Below are 20,092 nucleotides of genomic sequence, written 5' to 3' on the forward strand. Positions count from 1 at the left end.
GCGCTCGTAATTTTTGACTAGTGACAACCCGCACCATACAAACGTACGTCTATATTATACAATAAATGCGCTTAATACATTTATTTATATGAAGAAGTGGCGTCAACGGCATGACATTTGCTACCGACATACAGACATACATTAGAACTGGCCACCCGCCTTGCGCGTGGTACTTACCAAGTACACATAACATAACGTACATACGACTGCTATTGTACGGAGGTAAGTTTATACAAGCTATTGAGTATTAATATCTTAAATATATATATATCTACAAATGTATATATGTATATCTACTGCCGATTATATGTATTTCATTTATATTTATGTATTTATTTATTTTCATTATTTCAATCAATACATATGTACTTATGAGTGCGCTAAAAATAACTCGAATTGAAAGGAAAAGAAACGAAGCATCCTGTCGTCGCTACGCCGCTGGTAACGGCGACCAAGTCTGCGCTGCCTGTGGAGCGTCAAGCGACAGTGTTATTTAAGCCGTTGTATGGTGTAGGTAAATTATGTATATCCTAACTGTAAAGTAACTAGCAACAAAATGGATTGAGATTCGTGAAAGGATTCAATTCATTAACTACTGCATTTGTTACTAGTTTTTAACTAGTTCAGTGGGCATTTTTAAAGTAGTAAGTACAGTTATTATTACAGATTTTTTTAATAAAGTATTTGTAAAATAAATGTGGTTAAGATTTACACAAATTCAATTTTTTTTCGAAATTATGGTAACATTTTAAAATTATAGCAAAATTTCGAAATATATTTCTTATTATAGAAAATTTTTAAATATATTGAAAATTATTGTTAACATTTTAATGCGTTTTTAAATTATTGCAAAAGTTCAAAAATTGTTTATTATGGCAAACATTTTAAATTTATTTGGAAAATATTATTATTACAATATTTTTAAATTATGTTAACATTTTTAATGTGTTTTGAAATTATGGCAAATAATAAATATGTGTATATTGAAATTATGGTAATTTTTTTAATATTATGTAAGGTTATTATTTAAGTAGTTTTTAAAATTATGGTAAAATAGTAAAATATTGTAAAATTTAAAAATTATGCAAAACTTCAAAATTTATGATTATTGCAAAATTTTTAAATATATATAAAATGATTATTAATATTTAATACGTTTTTAAATTATAGCAAAACTTGAAAAAAAAATTTATTATGGCAAAAATTTTAATTTATTTGGAAAATATAATTATTACAATATTTTTAAATTATGTTAACATTTTTAATGTGTTTTGAAATTATGGCAAAATTTTTAAATATATGTATATTGAAATTATGGTAATTTTTTTAATATTATCTAAGGTTGTTATTTAAGTAATTTTAAAACTATGACAAATTTATAAATATTTTTTCAAACTATGATAAAAAAGTCAAATTATTAAATGTTTTTATTTTTTAATTACGTCAACATATTTTCAATGTGTTTTGTAATGATTTATAATGCTATTGTAAAATTATAGCATTACTTATTATTTATTTTTTTCAAATTATGTTAGAATTTATAAATATTGTTTTAAATTTATGGAAAATGTTAAAAATATTTTTCAAATTATTCGAACTGTAAAATAATTAGCAAGAAAATGGATTGAGCTTCTTGAATATAACAGTTTCCTCAATCAGTTCATTTGTTACTAGTTATTAACTAGTTTAATGGACAATTTTAAGGTAGTAAGTACCGTTGTTATTACAGATTTTTTGAATAAAGTATTTGTTAAATAAATGTCGTTAAGATTTACACAAATTAATTTTTTTTTTCTAAATTATGGAAAAATTTAAAAATTATAGCAAAAATTCTATTTTATATTATGGCAAATATTTTAAAAATATTTTGAAAGTATTATAATTTTTTTTAATTATGTTTAAATTTTTTAATACATTTTGAAATTATAGCAAAAATTCAAAATTTTTTATGGCAAAAATTTTAAATATATTTATAAAATAATAAACTATGTTAGCAATGGATTTTGAAATATTTTTAAAATTATGGTGTGATATTTTGTAAGTTTACGGAAAAGTATTTAAGACATTTTTAAAATTATGGCAAAATTTATAAGTAGCTCTTCAAATTGTGGTAAAATTTACAAATATTTCTTAATTTTAAAACTTAGAAAATTTTTTTAAAATTTTTTAAACATTAACAATTTTTTTTTATTTATGGCATACATTTTTAATATTGTGGCAAAACAGTTTAATGATTTAGAAAGTTTAACGTTAACGAAAGTTATTTAAGTATTATGGAAAATGTATAAATAGTTATTCAAATCATGGTAAAAAGTTAAAATATTATTTTTAAATTATAGCACATTTTACAAATATTGTTCAAATTATGGTTAAAATATATTTTTTAATTATTGTGAAATTTTTAATTATCTATTTAAAATTATGGCAGTGTTAAAATATTTTTTTAATCATAGTAAATTTTTATGGTAATATAATATTTTTAAATTATGGCACTAATAAATATATTTGAAAATTAGAGTAATTTTTTTTTTTAATTTTATTGAGTTATAATACTAACGGAACCAACTAAAACTCTGACTAGTCCTCATTTCTCAGCAGCATGCACCAACATACAAATATACCGTACTCTATTTAAGTACATACATATGTATATACGCAACTACTTATGTATTTCTCAGTATAAATAAATACGACTGCATCACAGTATAATCACAAATGATTATAATTATTTACGTATACGCCTCCGCCTTACATTTACTGAAGTACACACATTATTAGCTCAGCAGCTAAAGCTTTCTGCCACTGAATTGAGCACAATTGCCATCATTATCAGCGCACACTGATGATGGCAGTATATTTTTATGCTCCACGTGTGTAATTACAGGACAACTGCGAGCATAATCCTAAAAAAAAATTACTTTCGTGCTATTTTCGTTATGAACTGCGTGCTGCACTTGTGAACTTTGTAATTTTATATTTCATGATAATAGGTAAAATAATATGGACGAGCGTCTTGCTAAGCTAATGTTACTAATTTGAGTTGAAGCATAAATAATGATGACATGCGAATAGAGAGGACATTTGTTACTTGAATTCTGAAAGCTAAAGTCAGTATGTAGTCAATAATATTGAATATAAAAAATATTGACAGCAGATGGTCATTGAATTGGTATAAACACTTGCTAGAGTTAGAATCTAAATGTTTATACCAGTCTACTTCATTTATGCGAGTTATGTATTCGATTCTCCACTATTCAAGGTTATTTAATAATAATACTAAGTTCTAAATCTAAATTAATAATTATATCAGAAAAATCGAATATACTTCATTTATACCAGTTGTTCGTTCGATACGCCACTATTAAATTTTTAGGGAAGGCTATGTATTAAAAAATTATTCCTTTCTCCATCGTTTAATCGAATTGTTGAAGAGTTTAATACAACTTTTAATATTTTCTATTCAATTTCAAATATTTTCTCTCGTCATTGAAATCTCTCTCATTGAAATTTGTATTAGTAATAAGGGATATTCAAATTTATAGAACTGGCAGAACTTTAGACCTTAATTGATATAAATTTATTTATATTTTCAAATAAAATACATTAATTGTCTGTGAACAGCAGTTATAAAAGCTAAAACCGCAGACACATGTGAGGTATAACTACAAAAACAATATGCTAATATACAAATGCACTACATCAGAAATATTTTACAGTTATTTTATAGTCGCAAGGCGATTATGGACAGCAAATCAATCCATAAATTACGCTGTAATTAATTTTCAGGAATCTAAATTAGCTATTATTGCAGTTGGTCAATAAATATTATTCTAAAAATAATTTTTGTTTATTGGTAATGAAAAAAAACATTAATTTTTGTTCGAAAATAAGTATTTTGTTATTTAGAAATTTTTTAATAGCTTTCAAAATCTAAAAATAAAAGTAGACCTACAGCTAATTCCAAAAAATATATTGAAAAATAACGGATCATCCGTAAACCTCAGAGAACCTATAGTCAGAGTCTATAATTTTTTGCATGGTTTTTAGTTATATTTTCCAGAAACAAAAAATAAGTAAAAACATGGAAAAAAGTTTTGAAAATTAACGGAGTTTCCGTAAGTCTATTAAGATTTGATTTAAAAAAAATTTGGTTTCAAAATTATGCAGTTTTGAAATTTTCCAAAATTTTACAATAAACTAGGCTACTCAATTTAAAAAAAATATAGAAACAAACTTTCTTTAATCTAAGATATCAATCAAGATTTCTAAATTTCGTATATAAAACAAAATTTAAAAACCTTTTTTTTCAAAAATACTAAGTTTTGAAATTTTCAAACTTTTTGCAATAAACTGACTATTATATTTAAAAAATATTCAAAAAAAAAAACAAAAAATTTCATATTAAAAAAATTCAAAACATTTTTTTTTTCAAAAATACGAATTTTTGAAATTTTAAACTTTTTGCAATAAAGTAGGCTATTTAATTTAAATAATATAGAGAAAAACATTCTTTAATCCAATATATGAAGATTTAAAATTTCAAGATTTCAAAATTTCATATTTAAAAAAAACTTGAAAACTTTTTTTTCAAAAATACGAAGTTTTGAAATTTTAAACTTTTTGCAATAAAATAGGCTATTCAATTTAAATAATATAGAAAAAATAAAGATTTCAAAATTTCATATTATAAAACAACTTCAATGCTTTTTGTTTTCCAAAATTCGAAGTTTTGAAATTTGCATACCTTTTGCAATAAACTAGATTATTAAATTTAAATATAATTGGAAAAAGCTTTCTTTAATATAAAATATCCCTTATTCACAATGAAAAAAAAAAAAAAACAAAAATACGATGTTTTGAAATTTTCACACTTTTTACAATAAACTACGCCACTCAAAATAAGAAAAAAAATATTATTTTCCACTCACCAATAGTGCCCATTTTAGCCGCCACACTGCTCCACTTTACTTATGAACCGATAGGATGTCTCCAAATATCTTGCAGGTGTGCAGGATTGCAGGTTTTTAAAAACTCTACTCCCAAAACGCTTAGCGGTCGGCGTTTTTTGTATGTGCCACAACCACCACAATATTTGTGGCTTCAACAATTGGTTAGGCAATTTGGCAATGAACTTGACAAACACAATAATATTTTTGAACGGCTCAAGTGGTCACTCGCACAATTGACAGTTATAGTAGCGGTAATTATTTTAAATAAACAACCAAGCTGTCTGTCGGCGGTCAAACTCTTTACACATATGTATGTAATTATGTATGTAAATAAGTATGGCAAATGTTCGATTGTTAGCGCCAATAGTAAAATGAGTTTACAAAAATATTTTGTATTTATTTTTCACGCAAGGAAAATATTTTCCAAAATTACAAGCAAAACAAAAACACACTGAAAATGTTTTCGAAAATCCAAATTTGCGCAGTTTTCAATAAATATTTGGATTTTTGTTGTAAATAGGCGGTTGTTTTGCGAAATTGTTTTTGCTGTAAATTATTGCGGTGATTTTTTCGGTGAAAATTTTTGCTAATTTTTGATTTTTTTAGTTTTTATTTTTCGAAAATTTTTGATTTCTTGATTTTTTATTAATTTTTGATTTTTTTAAGATTTTATTTTGGATTAATTTTTTAGGTTTTTAAAAGTTTTCGTAGAAACTTTTTTTTTATTTTAAAATTCACACAATTTCACTAATTGTTATTATTTTTTTTAATTGTTAAAATGTTGTTATTTAAAATCGTAATTCGTTTTCGCACCGAGTACAATTTTTTTTTTTCGTAAAAAATTACTTTCACTTTCTTCCAACAATTCTTAATGTTGTCTTAACACAACAGTCTTCCAACGGTAAATGTTCAAAATTCTACACGAAGATACACTTTTATATTGCATGCAGAGTTCGCTTGCTTTTTTTCTTGTTTTTTTATTTCATTTTTATTTTCTTGGAGAGCGAGCATTTAGCTCGGCTGGCGAGAGTTTATTGTATTTGTTGTGTGTTTGTTGCTGCTGCTATGCACGCACATTCTGCTTTTGCCGCCTCCAAGCAGCGTGATTTTATATGTGCGCAGAATGGATTTGCCAAATCAACAACACAACAACGACGAAAGCCGAAATCGCACAGGGAACACGAAGCGACAACGATGGAATCAACGAACGACCGACCAGCCGACTAACGGACCACAGCGAACAGCATTTGCCGGCACACCACGCTTTCCCGCCGTATGCTTTTCACATTCGACACAACAAGCAATAACAAAACAAACGGTAAATAAAACGCACAAAACAAATACACCGTGCGATTGCCAAAAATCAAAGCAAAGGAAAGCGTATGAATTCTCCAAATCGACGGCAACAACACCTCCACCAGCTAGTCAACATACAAACAAACACACTAAAATATACTCCAAAATCAAAGCTCCATCGAAAGCTTTTGCTCTTCAACCAACAGCAAAAGCAGCTGCTGCAAGCTAGCACATGTAGCCAACGAAGCATTCGTTGTTCTCCATGGCGTATGATGAACATTAGCGACATGCGTGCGAAATTAAAGGCTTCGTTGCTGCAAAATGACTATGTGCCGCTGTTGCTGGTACATGCAAATTTGCGCCTATTTATGTATGTTAAGTAATGGGTAAAGGACACACGCAGACAGCAGTGCTCATTACGTAGCGTCGGCGACGACATAAGCGATTAGCTTAAGTGGCATGCGAGTCTGCCTGTTAGTTATACGGTTATGTATTTGCATAGTGCTTATTTGCACATTACTTATTATTGTTGTTGTTTGTTTTGTTGTATAATAGACTCTTCAATTATGTGCCGACGACATAATATTGCGTAACTTTGAACTCAATGCTCAATGTATGGATGTAATTACCAGGAAAATATGGAATGTGCATAAATCATAAATTAACACGGACCTACTAGGGTTGCCGGCCATTTTTTTTATAATGAAATATTTGTAAGTTCAAAAAGCAGATAATGCAATGCTGGAATTGTTTTTAAAAATTGTAAAAAATAGAATAAATTTGTTGATTGAATTGGAAAGTTCCAAGAAGATCCGACGTTTTCGAGACAAATTCTGTTCAGCGACGAGACCAATTTTTAGCTCAATGGGTATGTAGACAACTAAAATTGCCGCATTTGGGAGGAAGACCAACCTGAAGAGATTCAAGAGCTGCCAATTCGTCCAGAAAAAACAGCGGTTTGGTGTGGTTTGTGAGCCGGTGGAATCATCGATCCATATTTCTTCAAAAATTAAGCCGATGAGAACGTAACCGTCTATGGCGACCGTTATGTGGCGCCATGATAACCGACTATTTGATGGCTAAAATTGAAGCTCGTGATCTCGGCGACATTTGGTTTCAAAAAGACGGTGTACTTCCCTCAAATCATATTTATCTATGGATTTGAGCAGATAATTTCACATTATGGGACATTACAACTTTTTTCTTGTGGCGATATGTAAAGTCTCAAGTCTATGGGGACAATCCCGCTTCTATTCAGGCCAGTTACCAGTCGAAATGCTCGAATGAATCATCGAATGTTGGACTCAACGGATGGAATATCTGAGACGTAGTAATTTTAGAAGAAACATTCGAATTAATCAAAATATATTAAAACATTTTTTTTAGATTTCAATCAATATCATTGCTTCCAATTTTTTATGCTTCGTCGTAATTCATCTTATCTAAGGAAAGTGGGGGAGTATAGTTCTCAGTGAAATAATTACCATATTCAATACATAGAATACGAGGTGTGTTCAAAATTAACGGGAATTTTAAAATTTCATGGGTTTGGAGACTCCAATTGTCAAATTCTCTTTTATTATTATACTCTCGCAACAAAAGTTGCTAAGAGAGTATTATAGTTTTGTTCACATAACGGTTGTTTGTAAGTCATAAAACCAAACGAGTTAGATATACGGTTATATATATCAAAATGATCAGGGAGACGAGACGAGTCAAAATCCGAATGTCTGTCTGTCCGTCCGTCTGTCCGTGCAACGGATAACTTGAGTAAAAATTGAGATATTTCAACGAAACTTGGAACACGTATTCCTTGGCACCCTGAGGATGTTGCTTTCGAAAATGGACAAAATCGGACCATTGCCACGCCCACAAAATGGCGAAAACCAAAAACACATAAAGTGTCATAAGCCATAAATAAAGTTATAAAAGTAAAATTTGGAATAAAGGATCGCACTAGGAAGGGGCATATTTGGATGTAATTTTTTTGGGGAAGTGGGCGTGGCCCCGCCCCCAAATCGGTTATTTGTATGTATCTCGCAAACCAATAAAGCTATATAAACCAAACTTTCTGCAGTCGGTTCTCCTACGTACCCTACCACACACCATGAAAATAGTTGAAATCGGATAATAACCACGCCCACCTCTCATACAAAGGTTAAGTTGAAACTTACTAAAAGTGAGTTAACTCAGTAACGAAAAACGCCAGAAACACTATATTTCACATAAGGAATGGCAGATAGAAGCTGCACTGAGATTTTTTTACAAAATGGAAAATGGGCGTGGCATCGCCCACTTCTGGGTCAAAAACCATATCTCAGGAAATATTCAACAGAATTCAATGGAATTCGATATATAATAATTTCTTGACACCCTGATGACACGTATTGAAAATGGACGAAATCGGTTCACAACCACGACAACTTCCCATATAACTCATTCTTGAATTCCATCTTATTCCTTTACTTTATAATATATATGTACATAAGGAACCAATGAAGATAGCGAAATAAAACTTTACACAAATACTGTATATGATCTGTGGCATCACTTGTGAAAAATTTGTCGAAATCGGACTATAACTTTTCAATGCCCCGGATATCGAATATGAAGAACTCAGTGCCCCATGGTAACTTTTCACCGAAAATTTCGGTAAATCTCTCACGTATCTTAATTTAATTTAGAGGTAATATTTTTCTTCTAATAGTGTGTCTCTGTACAGAAAAGGTTAAAATCGGGTCATAACTTCCTTTATATATGAATATACGAGAATACCTAAATATAGGATTTTCAAAAATACGATGAACTTAATAGCTTATAAATCGGTTAATATGTGAAATATATTTATGCCGAATGTATGGGTCAAATTGTGTGTTTTCTTAATAAAAATATAGCAATAAATTGCGAGAGTATAAAAAGTTCGGTTGCACACGAACTACTTGTTTTTTATTATGTTGATACTCATACATGTTTCTGAAGTACCATACAATTTTTTACTTTGTCTGTAGCAACGGCAAAGCTCACACTTCGTTGCTTGTTCGTGAATTCTTTGCCTTAAAACAATACTGTAACGATGCTACAGCCTCCATAATCGCCAGACATGGCCTTTTCCATTTCCAAAAATCAAGAGAACCTTAAAGTGCCGTCGTTTTACAAGCATATGAGAAATTTGCTGAAAACCCCAGAGTATTTCAAAAATCGAGTTTGAAAAGTGTTTCGACTAAAGGGAACTATTTCAAAGGCGACAGCATTGAAGTAGATGAATGAATAAATATTTTTAATATTTTTTCAAAACATGAAAATTATTTTTCATTTTTATTTTTTAAACACATAGCATGCATAAAATTTATGAAGTAGTTTTTAAGTTTTGTGATTTTACTCAAGACGGTTTGTAATGAGAATATGTAAACTATATTCAATTCACATGGATTGAAGATATGCAAACACATCTTGAATGCTTAGAACAAAACTTAGATCTACTTAAAGAACACAAATTTCACAATAAAAGTGAGAGAGTACCTCATTTCCCCAACCCAATAAAAGACGTAAAGGCAAATTCCAAGAAAAAAACCGCATTGATGCTGAGACAATATAGCACATTTCATCTGCTATATGATATGATTTATATAAAATTCTGTCGAGAACTCTTAGAAGTATATAGTGTATATAATACATTAATGGTAAAATAAATAGATAAACAGTTCTTGACTAGCTTTGGATAACCATGACTAAGTAAGATGAATTACACCATATTTTGAAGATCCAAAAATTCTAATTATGTACTATATAAGAGAACCAAAAGGAAGAACATACAATCCACAAAGTATAAATATTAAAAAATAAAAATTCTAAGCAAATTAAAAATATATATTCCCTGATTTTCCACCCCAAAAATATTTATAATTTTCTCCACCTAAATATGTGCTTGAGTATCGCAAAATCACTTTACAATACAATTGTATTGAAACATATAACTTTTCTATAATTATACGTTTTCTGTTGTCAATTTAGCGTGAAAAAATACCGCCTCAATCGAACGAACGCCAAATTGTATTTCCCTAGAATCGTCCATCTAAGCGTGAAAGGCAATTACGATTTTTCGATTTGTTTTAAGAAATATTTGGTAAACGCTATTTTTATTTGCCCACTTAATTTCGTATTAACACTCAGTAAATGTTATTTATTATATTAGATATTGTCACGACGCATATGATATTATTAATATTTCTATGTAAAATATATGTATCTAAAAGATTTATGACTCGTGAGTGGAACTTGGAATATAAATATATGTATTTCTTCATAAATACTCGAAATTCAGCAATATTTGTGTGGATTTCTGATTTTTTCTGGAAGTTCGTCACGGCATTATGATATCATTTCTTAAATGGATCTTTATTTAAAAAAATTAATCGCTTAATCAGTCAGTAAAGAAGGATCACTTCTAAGACCTGTGCAGCTTATCGTTAAAGTAAGGCTAAAAAAGAGACGAGCTAACAGAGTTTCAAGCATTTGAGAACATTAAGGTGAGAACTAAAGATTTAAGTAGAGTCTGGTAAATGAGGAAAACGTATTCATGTCTTCTATTGGGAAATATAGCAACTTTAAAATAACTACAGTAACTGCGATAATCATCGAATGCTGAGCCTTCCTTAAATGAATCCCAGAATTGGAGAGGTGAAATTTATGACTTATCATCTCAAGTTTCCTTCCGTCTTTGCTTAACGCTCTATTTCACTATGCACTTACCCTTAAATTGAAAGTACAAGTCATATCTCTCACTCATGTGTTCCATTTTTAAGCACATTTTAAGTGTGTCACGCACAAGTGGTTAGGTATAAAGTCAATGACGCATGCAATGTAATTATTTTAATTGCGGTAATTATGCAAATTTCGTAATTATTTTCAGTATTGCATGCATACATAAACGCTTTAACGCACGATTAAAGAAGTTTATATTATTTTCTCTTTCACCTTTGCCGGACATTGGGCCGCAATCTTCATTGGGAAACCCTCTAAATTCCTTCAAAAAATTCCTTCAAAAATCAAAAAATAAATATGAATAAACGGAAGTACTCCTCTTGGACAAGACTACTGTCATATAATTATAGTCGAAACGAGGGCTGTTGTTCGAGAAATTCGAGTTTTTTCATTTTACGACTTTACTTGAATTATGAAACTCTCAGCAGGCGTATTTTTTGTTATTGCAGAGTAGAATGCTAACGAGTTGACAATCCTTGACCTGGAACAAATCCCAACTATTGAGGGAAATGAATATTCAAGCAGATAATGAGACCCAATGAATATAACTTGCATTCCGTAATAAGGAAACGAGGTCAAACTATCATTATCTTTGCTACGTGAGTACTGAGTACTGTATGTGATTGGCGTTGAACCGTTTACCCGGTTATAGCCGAATCGATGAGAGCTCGCCACTCCTCTCTTTAATTCGCAGTTCGGCGCCAGTTGGAGATCCCAAATGTAGCCCGGTCGCTCTCCACCTGGTCCGTCCAACGGAGTGGAGGCCTTCCCCTTCCTCGGCTTCCTCCGGCGGGTATTGCATCGAACACTGTCAGAGCTGGAGTGTTTTCTTCCATTCGGACAACAAGACCTTGCCAGCGTAGCCGCTGTCTTTTTATTCGCTGAACTATGTCTATGTCGTCGAATAACACATACAGCTCATCGTTCCATCGTATGCGATATTCGCCGTTGCCAATGTTCTGAGGACCATAAATCTTGCGCAAAATTTTCCTCTCGAAAACTCCTAGGGTTGCCTAAACTGATGTTGACACCGTCCAAGCTTCTGCACCATAAAACAGGACGAGAATGATAAACGACTAGTAGAGTTTGATTCGCCAGAAGAGGACTTTACTTTTCAATTGCCTGCTCAGTCCAAAATAGTACCTGTTGGCAAGAGTGATTCTGTGCTGGATTTCGTGGCTGACATTGTTGGTGTTGTTGATACTGGTTCCCAGGTATACGAAATTATCTACGACTTCGAAGTTATGACTGTCAACAGTGACGTGGGAGCCACGACGCGAATGCGCCGACTGTTTGTTTGATGACAGGAGATATTTCGTCTTGTCCTCATTCACCTCCAGACTCATTATCTTCGCGGGAAAAGCAGATATAAGATACATGGGAAGATATAACAAGTATTACTCCCTCCTATCTTTAACAAGAATTGAACCCAGACCACACAGAGTACTAGTCACGCATACAAAACACTATACGACGGCTATGTAATTTCAATATATTTTAAAAATATATATCCATTAATGTTCTAGAAAGTATTTAAGCACAAAAGCTTTAACTGCAATTACAGCAAGTACCTACTTTCAATCTTACAAGCAACAATTCCAGATTTTGTGATAAAATACAATAATTGCTAATTTGATTTTATCAACTTAACTAGTTTAAATGCAAAGCAGAAAAATCGAATAAGCTCATAATTTTATAGCATAACTTTGTACCTTCACCCAGAAACCGAAGCAACGAAGAGCACAAGAGCGGCATAATGTTGCTCAAGTCAAGCAAATAAAACTTGAAAAACATGACCGAGTACAACTACAACAATAATAATAACACTAACAACAACAACTGAAGTTATGCCAAAACTATGCGCCTTTGCTTTCTTAGTAAATCCTTGTGAACCTCAAAAACTAGGTTGCCAACTCCACTTTCGCAAATTTGCGTCCTAGTAGCATGCCACAGCGCTTCGCTTCTTCAATGCATATACACAGATACATATTATATATCTACAGTTACGCCCACAGCAGACAGTAGACTCCATTCCGAATTATATTAACTGCTTGCTCTAATAAACTAAAGCCACCTGATTTGTTGCGAACGCCATGGCAACAAGTAGACAACTTGCTCTACATTATGCGCGCACCATGTGCTATGTCAGACTTCAATTCATTCCGATACAAATCGTATAATTTAGTAGTCATCGATTTTCGGAGAGCGCGGAACGCGTTAACGCCATTGCGGTCTTGGTTGGTTGGTTGGTCGTCTTACGGAGGCGAACGCTAGCGGCAATGCATGAGAAATTCAGTGAAAATGCCAACGAGAATCCAGCAGATAGCAAGGTGGGAAGCGTCCAAGCTCCTTTGCAACCAACCAAACCAGCGCAGACGAAATCAACCGAGTCCACGACAGTTGAAGTGACTACGAGTAAGACTACCACGCATGTGGCGGCTAACGCGGCGGTCACAACATGTGCCACAACTACAGCTAGCTTAACAACCACTACCACAACCACAATCTCTGCCACTTCTAAAGTCACAACCCCATCCACCGCCAAAGTCACAGTCACCGCCATCAACAGCACAGCTACCAAACCGATAACTGCCACAATCACTACCGCAACCGGTAAGGAGATAATACCCAGCGCACCGCCCAGCAATTACTGCAATCGTCGCACTTGGATTACAACCGAACGCCTGAATGAGTTACGTCGTCGCGCACAAGAGGCTGTGAAGCAGAATAAAACCTTCACCATACGCGGCTCCTTTCACTCTGTACGCAATGCGTTGGTGGCACGCGGTTGGATTGAAAAATTGGATGTGCATCGCAAACAGATACCGACAGGTGTGTGTCAAGTGACGTACGATGATTTGGCACAGGGTTTGCCCAAACGCAAGCCGGGCGAGACGCGTCGTCAGTATATTGTGAAGTGTGAACGTAACATTATGTCGCGCTTTCTCGAACACATGCCCATCGACTTTCTGTGGACGAATCGCAAGGAGAAATGTGATTATATAGATCAAGCGAAAAATCCCGGTATGATTATTAATAAGTTCCATCGTGTGCCGTTCACTTCAAAGGAGGGTTTGTGCGCCCAGCTAAAGGACTTTCATTGGTTTTACGAAGAGGGCATGTCTGAGTTGTATTTTCCACGTTGCTACAATGTTTGGAGTCTCGAGGAATTGGCCGAATTTATGGAAAATTTTAAACTCACAGCCTGTATTGCATTCATACGTCTCGTGGTGGATCGTTACCGTCGAAAGGGTGTGGATGCGGTGTTCTCGACCATGGGTACCGTACCATATAATAGCATCGATTTTGCAATTAAACGTGTCAGTGATTACTTGGATAGTTGTGAGCATAAGGATATCGATTTGGATGAGCTATCACGTGTGTGGGAACATGAATGGGATGTCTTCTTTCATCAGCATCAGCAGGTCGTAATGGAGGAAGCGAAAATTTTTACAGAACCTACACGTGCGCCGGAGTATACGCTGAAATCGAGTATACAACTTTTGGAGCATTTGCAAAACTTTTGGCCACAATACACCTTGGATGGATATCAGAATTTGTGGATTGTGAAGCCGGCGAATAAGTGTCGGGGACGTGGCATACAATTGATGGATAATTTAAAGAAAATTCTAGTGCTTGTGAATCCATCCATTGGTTCGAAAAGTCGCTATGTAGTGCAAAAGTATATAGGTGAGTGTGCAGCTTTAACACAGGTTCTTTCAGAACCTATTGTCGATAAAAGGAAACCCTCTAAAGTCTTTCTAAGTATTTAAAAATACAAAAAAAAAGAAATATGAGTAACAGCAGTAACAAGATGAAGAACTAACAGACCACCACCAAAATTGTATAGGTTTATAGTCTCGAAACGGGAGCGGTTGTTCGAGAAGTCCACACTTTTTCATTATACAGTTCTCTTGTATTAAATTGAAGCACTCAGCAAGCATATTTCGTGCTATGCTAACGAGTTGACAATCCTTAACCTGGAATAAATACGTGTCCGTTTCAGTTTCCCTACTATTGGGGGGAAGGAATATCCGAGCAGATTATGACACCCAATTAATGTAACTTCCATTCGGAAATAAGGAAACGAGGTCACAGCTAAATTAGAAAGAGAAGGGACTTTGCTAATCTTTAAAGAGACATAAGGTGTAGACTAAATTAATCTTATTATTAACGAATGGTTGATGTATGTGTAGAAAAGAATGATTGCAACTCTAGAAAGTATTAAAGATTTAAAACAAGATTCTTGTCTTAACCATTCGCTAGAAATAGTAACAACTTTTCTGACGGCTGAAGTACGAAATGACTCCAATACTTAGGTAAATCGATAACAGTCCTATCTATGCCAAAAACTATCACAAAAGTCGAGTCTGAGAAGTGATTGAAAGAAGCGCTGCTATAAGTGTATAATGGGGATAAATTTAAAGGAGACAAGAATAATCAGAAAAAATTACTTTGGTTTTTTTAACCATCTCGTATATAGTTTAAATTAATCAACAAACAAAGACTTTAAACAACTAAAAATAATTTCCTTCGAGGTTAAAGTATCCAAAGAGTTTTCAAAACCTCAGTTTATTTTATATTGACTTGATTAGCTATGATTGTAGATGTTATTTGAGCTTACTCGGTTCGATTTTTCCGGTAATGGAAGATACTAAATCTTAAATAACAACCTGACAGATAGTCTTGGAAGATAAGCTACCACAAGGAAAAATAAATAGTCTCATACTACCACTACTAACCGTTGCAAATAGGGTTAGATTAGATTAGATTTATTAGAGGATCGCACTGCGACTTGCCGTCTATTGTGCCCTCTCCTATTTATCACAGAGTACCGTCCAGTCCTGTAGCTCTAAGAAAACTTAGTAACGATGCAGGGCTGGTGGTCGCGTTATTTTCTCTTTGGGGATATGGAGACCCCATTTCCTGCCTCCTTAATTCCGCAATCGCGTGACATTCCACGAGTAGGTGCTCAGGTGTTTCCGCTTCCAAATCACAGAATCTGCACAAGTCCGTAGAGCAGATCCCGAGTTTGTTCAGATGACTCCTTAGTCTGCAGTGGCCAGTGTAGAGTGCCAATAGTGGTCTCATTTTGTTTCTTGGGAGCGCAATAAATTGCTTGAATCTTTTGCGGTTGTACCCCCCTAGAAAGAGTTTGGAGTGGCGAAGGCAGTTGCAGCCAGTAGCGATTTCTACTTTCTAATTTGCCTTCGAGTATTCCATTTCTCAGAGCTTGCGGACCAACGGCAATGAAGTGCTCTGGCCCCACCGGTCTGGTATCCGGTAGTAAATAGGGTTACATAGGGCCAAATTAAATCCCAAAAAACAGACCTTGGCCAGGTAAAAAATCCAGAGCAATTCCGGTAACGTGGAACATAGGGCCAAATTAAATCCCAAAAAACAGACCTTGGCCAGGTAAAAGATCCAGGGCAATTCCGGTAACGTGGAACCGGTCTAAAAAATTTCCAAATATTCTCATGTTCAAACTCGTCATATGAGCGGCTTCTTACAAATATAACAGTTTACTAGAATAGAGGTAATGTTTTTATACTGCGTAACGGTATCTAATGGCATGGAAGCGCATAAAAATCGACGATGCAAATCTGCCTACACACCACACCATAAAAAATCATGACTTCACATTTTTTATTTAATTTCGCCAACCTAGTATGCCCACATGCGAACAGTTCCGTGGAACTAAATGTAATAAAAATTAAAATGACTAAGAATAGCAACGAATAAATGCTTAATGTGGTAAAAATACACGCACGCGTCGGGAAAATCTCACTTCTACACACACACGCTTAAATAAATATGTCTGTAGGTGTTAGGGGTGTTATGCTTGCACGTGAGTTCGGTTAGGTCGCGCAGCTAATGGGAATCAACGAAACAAGAACAACAAAAACGCGACGGTACTTTCACCTTTTATTTAAAAATAAAACACAATACAGGTGAAGTGAAATTGTTATAGTTTACATTAAAATATGGGCTCCTAATGACATGCCGACAAACACGAATGCCTAAAAATATCAGCCACTACACCATATATGTAAGCGCGCAAACTTAAGTACTGCCAACGACCCTACACAATACGATTTGTCTTTAGACGTGGCGTGGCAGTCGAAATACAATACAATAAATACAAATATGTAAATATGTACATATGTACTTCGTAAAGGGTGGTGGTGGTTGTTGTTGTTGTTGTTGGCGTGGCGCACAAAATCAATGAACTTTCAGTTTTAATGGCACGACTTCAACAGGTTGGCAATAAGCCTAATTTCCTGACATGACACCATAAAGTTGCGTGAGCATTCAACAAATGCACCTCAACTCAAACTTTGGCGTGGCGTCACAACAACACAACAGCTGACAATAACAACAAAATAAGCATAACCTTACTTTAGAGTGTCCTTGGCGGCAATTGCTTGACAGTTAAACCAGTTTGTGTAGTACAAATATACTAAGAAACATATATATTTATAAAATACTGAAAGCCTTACCCACAACTCTCTCTTGCAGAACGTCCCTTGATTATACACCACACAAAGTTCGATATACGCCAGTGGTTTCTCATCACCAACGTGCAACCGTTGGTCGTTTGGATGTACAAGGAGAGTTATCTGCGCTTTAGCTCACAGGAGTATAGCTTGAGTAATCACCATGAATCGGTGCATCTGACAAATCATGCCATACAGAAGAAGTACAACAATGGAAAGCGTGATAAACGTTTGCCCATCGAGAATATGTGGGATTGTTACTCGTTTCAAGCGTATTTACGTCAAATCGGCAAACAGGATATGTGGCAGGAACGCATCTATCCGGGTATGAAGAAAGCCATTGTGGGCACAATGTTGTCATCGCAGGAGAATATGGATCGTCGTCCGAATACTTTTGAATTGTTCGGTGCGGATTTTATGATATGCGAGAATTTCTATCCTTGGCTAATTGAAATCAATTCAAGTCCCGATTTGGGTGCCACAACCAGTGTGACAGCGCGTATGTGTCCGCAATGTCTGGAGGATGTGATAAAAGGTGGGGGAATTAGCAGATTTTATATTATCATACAAATGCCGTTAATGTAACTTTATATTTGTTTTTGATACTAGTAACTGGTAATGGTATTGGTAATGGTACTGGTAATTGTACTGGTATTGTTAATGTTAGTGGTAATAGTTTTGATACTGATATTATTAATGTTAGTGATACTAATTGTGATACTGTTATTTTTATTTATTTGGTTTTGCATTAACACTAGTATTGGTAATGGTATTGATACTGGTACTGGTTAATGTTAGTGGTTATAGTTTTGATACTGTTATTTTTATTTATTTTGTTTTACATTAGTACTATATTGGTAATGGTACTGATAATGGTACTGGTAATGGTATTGATACTAATTTTTTTTAATGTAGTGGTACTTGGTTTTATACTTGTATTTTTATTTGTTTAATTTTTCATCAGTACTAGTATTGGTAATGGTAATGATACTGGCATTGGTAATTGTATTGGTATTGATACTGGTAATTGCATTAGTACTATTATTTGTAGTTGTATTTGTACCGGTACTGGTATTGGTATCGATACTATGTAGTATTGAAATTGTTAGTAGTACTGGTTTTGATACTAGTATTTTTACTTCTTTAAAATTCATTAGTATTAGTATTGGTAACGGTACTGATACTGTTACTGGTAATGATATTGATACTGCTACTAGTAATATAAATGTTAATTATTTACTATAAAACATGCACCTTTAATTTAACTGACTGCGTCTCCGATGCCTTAAAAACTCCCTTCGTCTTCTTCTTCTTTGTAGTCGCCATTGATCGGCGTGTGGATCCCAAAGCGGATATGGGTAACTTTGAACTGATCTATCGTCAAGTGGTGCCACCAACACCAGCCTATATGGGACTCAATCTCTTCGTGAAAGGCAAACAAATCGTCACTAAACCGCCACATCATCATCATCACCATCACTATCCGCATCAGCAACGCGAACGTCCATCGCTAAGTGGACACAATTATAGACACCGGCCCACCATCACACCAGCCATTTCGAATGTGCACAAGGCTATGCCCGCCTTCAATGCCACCGAGTATGTTGAGAAGTTTATAATGGAGGCGGGGAACAGTAGTCGCAGCAGCTTAAGTGGTGGTATTACCGCCTCGGGTGCCGTCATACACACTTCGCCAACGCCAATGCAAATGGTGCAAAATGCACGTCGTAAATATCATGTAACGCCACAAAAGCCCGTTATGATATGTCCGAATCTATTGAAAACGCCACGCACACAGGTTGGCACACGCCGTAAATCGTTTACGAATCTCTCCAGCAAAGCTAACACCATGCCGGTGACAGCTAAAGATCAGGATCAGACTGTACCGCTGATCAAGCGACATCGCAGTTGTGGTCCGCGTCTTAACACTGCCGTCAAGATTGATACAAATGAAGGTGAAAGTGATAAAAATTTTAAATTTATTATTAAAAAATGTGCCATCCCATTACCGACCGAGGTCAATAACCAATTGCGCAGCCAAGTCGATGCGGTAGGGGCAACGGACAGTACTCCAGCGCACGCGAGCAACAAAAGTAAAAGCGTCGATAATATTGTGGAAATGCTACGTAGGTTCAAAGGTCAACCCGAGTCATTGACAACGTCGCAAACGCAAGCGTCAACACAGGTGACACGCAGTCGAAGTGTAGTGCATGAGTTGAACGTAAGCGAAAAATCAATCAAGTCCTTACTGGTGAATCAAACGAAATCGAACACCACTGACGCGTCTCACGTGGCTGCATCAGCTGCAGGCATACGCACGGTCGGCCGCAGTCTTGTAACTTGGCGGCGCTCCAGGCGTCAGAATGCCCGATTAGCCGCTAATGCGAGCAACACCAAGTCAGCTGGCAGTGTTTACGTTTGTAAGAAGACGCCAATGGCGATGGTTGCTGTTGCGCCCTCAGTAGCGACTTTAACGGTTGCGGAACGTTCCCGAGGCTCATCCGCTAACTATCAAAAGCCAGCTTCCATAATAAACGGTACAGCAAAAATCTAAAGTTACGGTACATACGAGTAGATAGTGTATCCCGA

At 34.5% G+C, this 20,092-nt stretch overlaps 2 protein-coding genes and 1 long non-coding RNA gene across 3 annotated transcripts in view; 1 reads left to right on the top strand and 2 right to left on the bottom strand.

Annotated features, from left to right (window-relative positions):
• LOC105217889 (serine/threonine-protein kinase meng-po) overlaps positions 1 to 6,021 on the bottom strand; it is a 40,758-nt gene extending 34,737 nt beyond the window's left edge. Inside the window, exon 1 of the mRNA XM_011193131.3 lies at positions 4,929 to 6,021. Coding sequence (XP_011191433.1) covers positions 4,929 to 4,941 — 13 coding nt within the window. The 5' untranslated portion in view covers positions 4,942 to 6,021. The remainder of the gene's footprint in view (positions 1 to 4,928) is intronic.
• LOC114804671 (uncharacterized) overlaps positions 1 to 17,640 on the bottom strand; it is a 90,010-nt gene extending 72,370 nt beyond the window's left edge. The window contains exon 1 of the long non-coding RNA XR_008470612.1: positions 17,507 to 17,640. This is a non-coding gene — a long non-coding RNA (uncharacterized LOC114804671). The remainder of the gene's footprint in view (positions 1 to 17,506) is intronic.
• On the top strand, positions 13,173 to 20,057 carry LOC105217911 (tubulin glycylase 3A). Its single transcript, XM_011193160.3, has 3 exons — positions 13,173 to 14,696; positions 17,526 to 18,038; positions 18,823 to 20,057. Exons 1-3 carry the CDS (start codon positions 13,286 to 13,288, stop codon positions 20,055 to 20,057), a joined length of 3,159 nt encoding a protein of 1,052 aa, XP_011191462.2. The 5' UTR covers positions 13,173 to 13,285.
• The last annotated feature ends 35 nt before the right edge of the window (positions 20,058 to 20,092 follow it).

The sequence above is a fragment of the Zeugodacus cucurbitae genome, chromosome 3, assembly GCF_028554725.1.
Source record: "Zeugodacus cucurbitae isolate PBARC_wt_2022May chromosome 3, idZeuCucr1.2, whole genome shotgun sequence".
NCBI lineage: Eukaryota > Metazoa > Arthropoda > Insecta > Diptera > Tephritidae > Zeugodacus > Zeugodacus cucurbitae.

What these genes read in the sequence shown, in the direction of transcription:
- LOC105217911 (XM_011193160.3), top strand. Translation starts at nt 13,286, where the DNA reads ATGCATGAGAAATTCAGTGAAAATGCCAACGAGAATCCAGCAGATAGC. An exon ending in TGTAGTGCAAAAGTATATAG is followed by an intron (nt 14,697 to 17,525) that starts GTGAGTGTGCAG and finishes TCTCTCTTGCAG; the next exon opens with AACGTCCCTTGATTATACAC. An exon ending in TCTGGAGGATGTGATAAAAG is followed by an intron (nt 18,039 to 18,822) that starts GTGGGGGAATTA and finishes TCTTCTTTGTAG; the next exon opens with TCGCCATTGATCGGCGTGTG.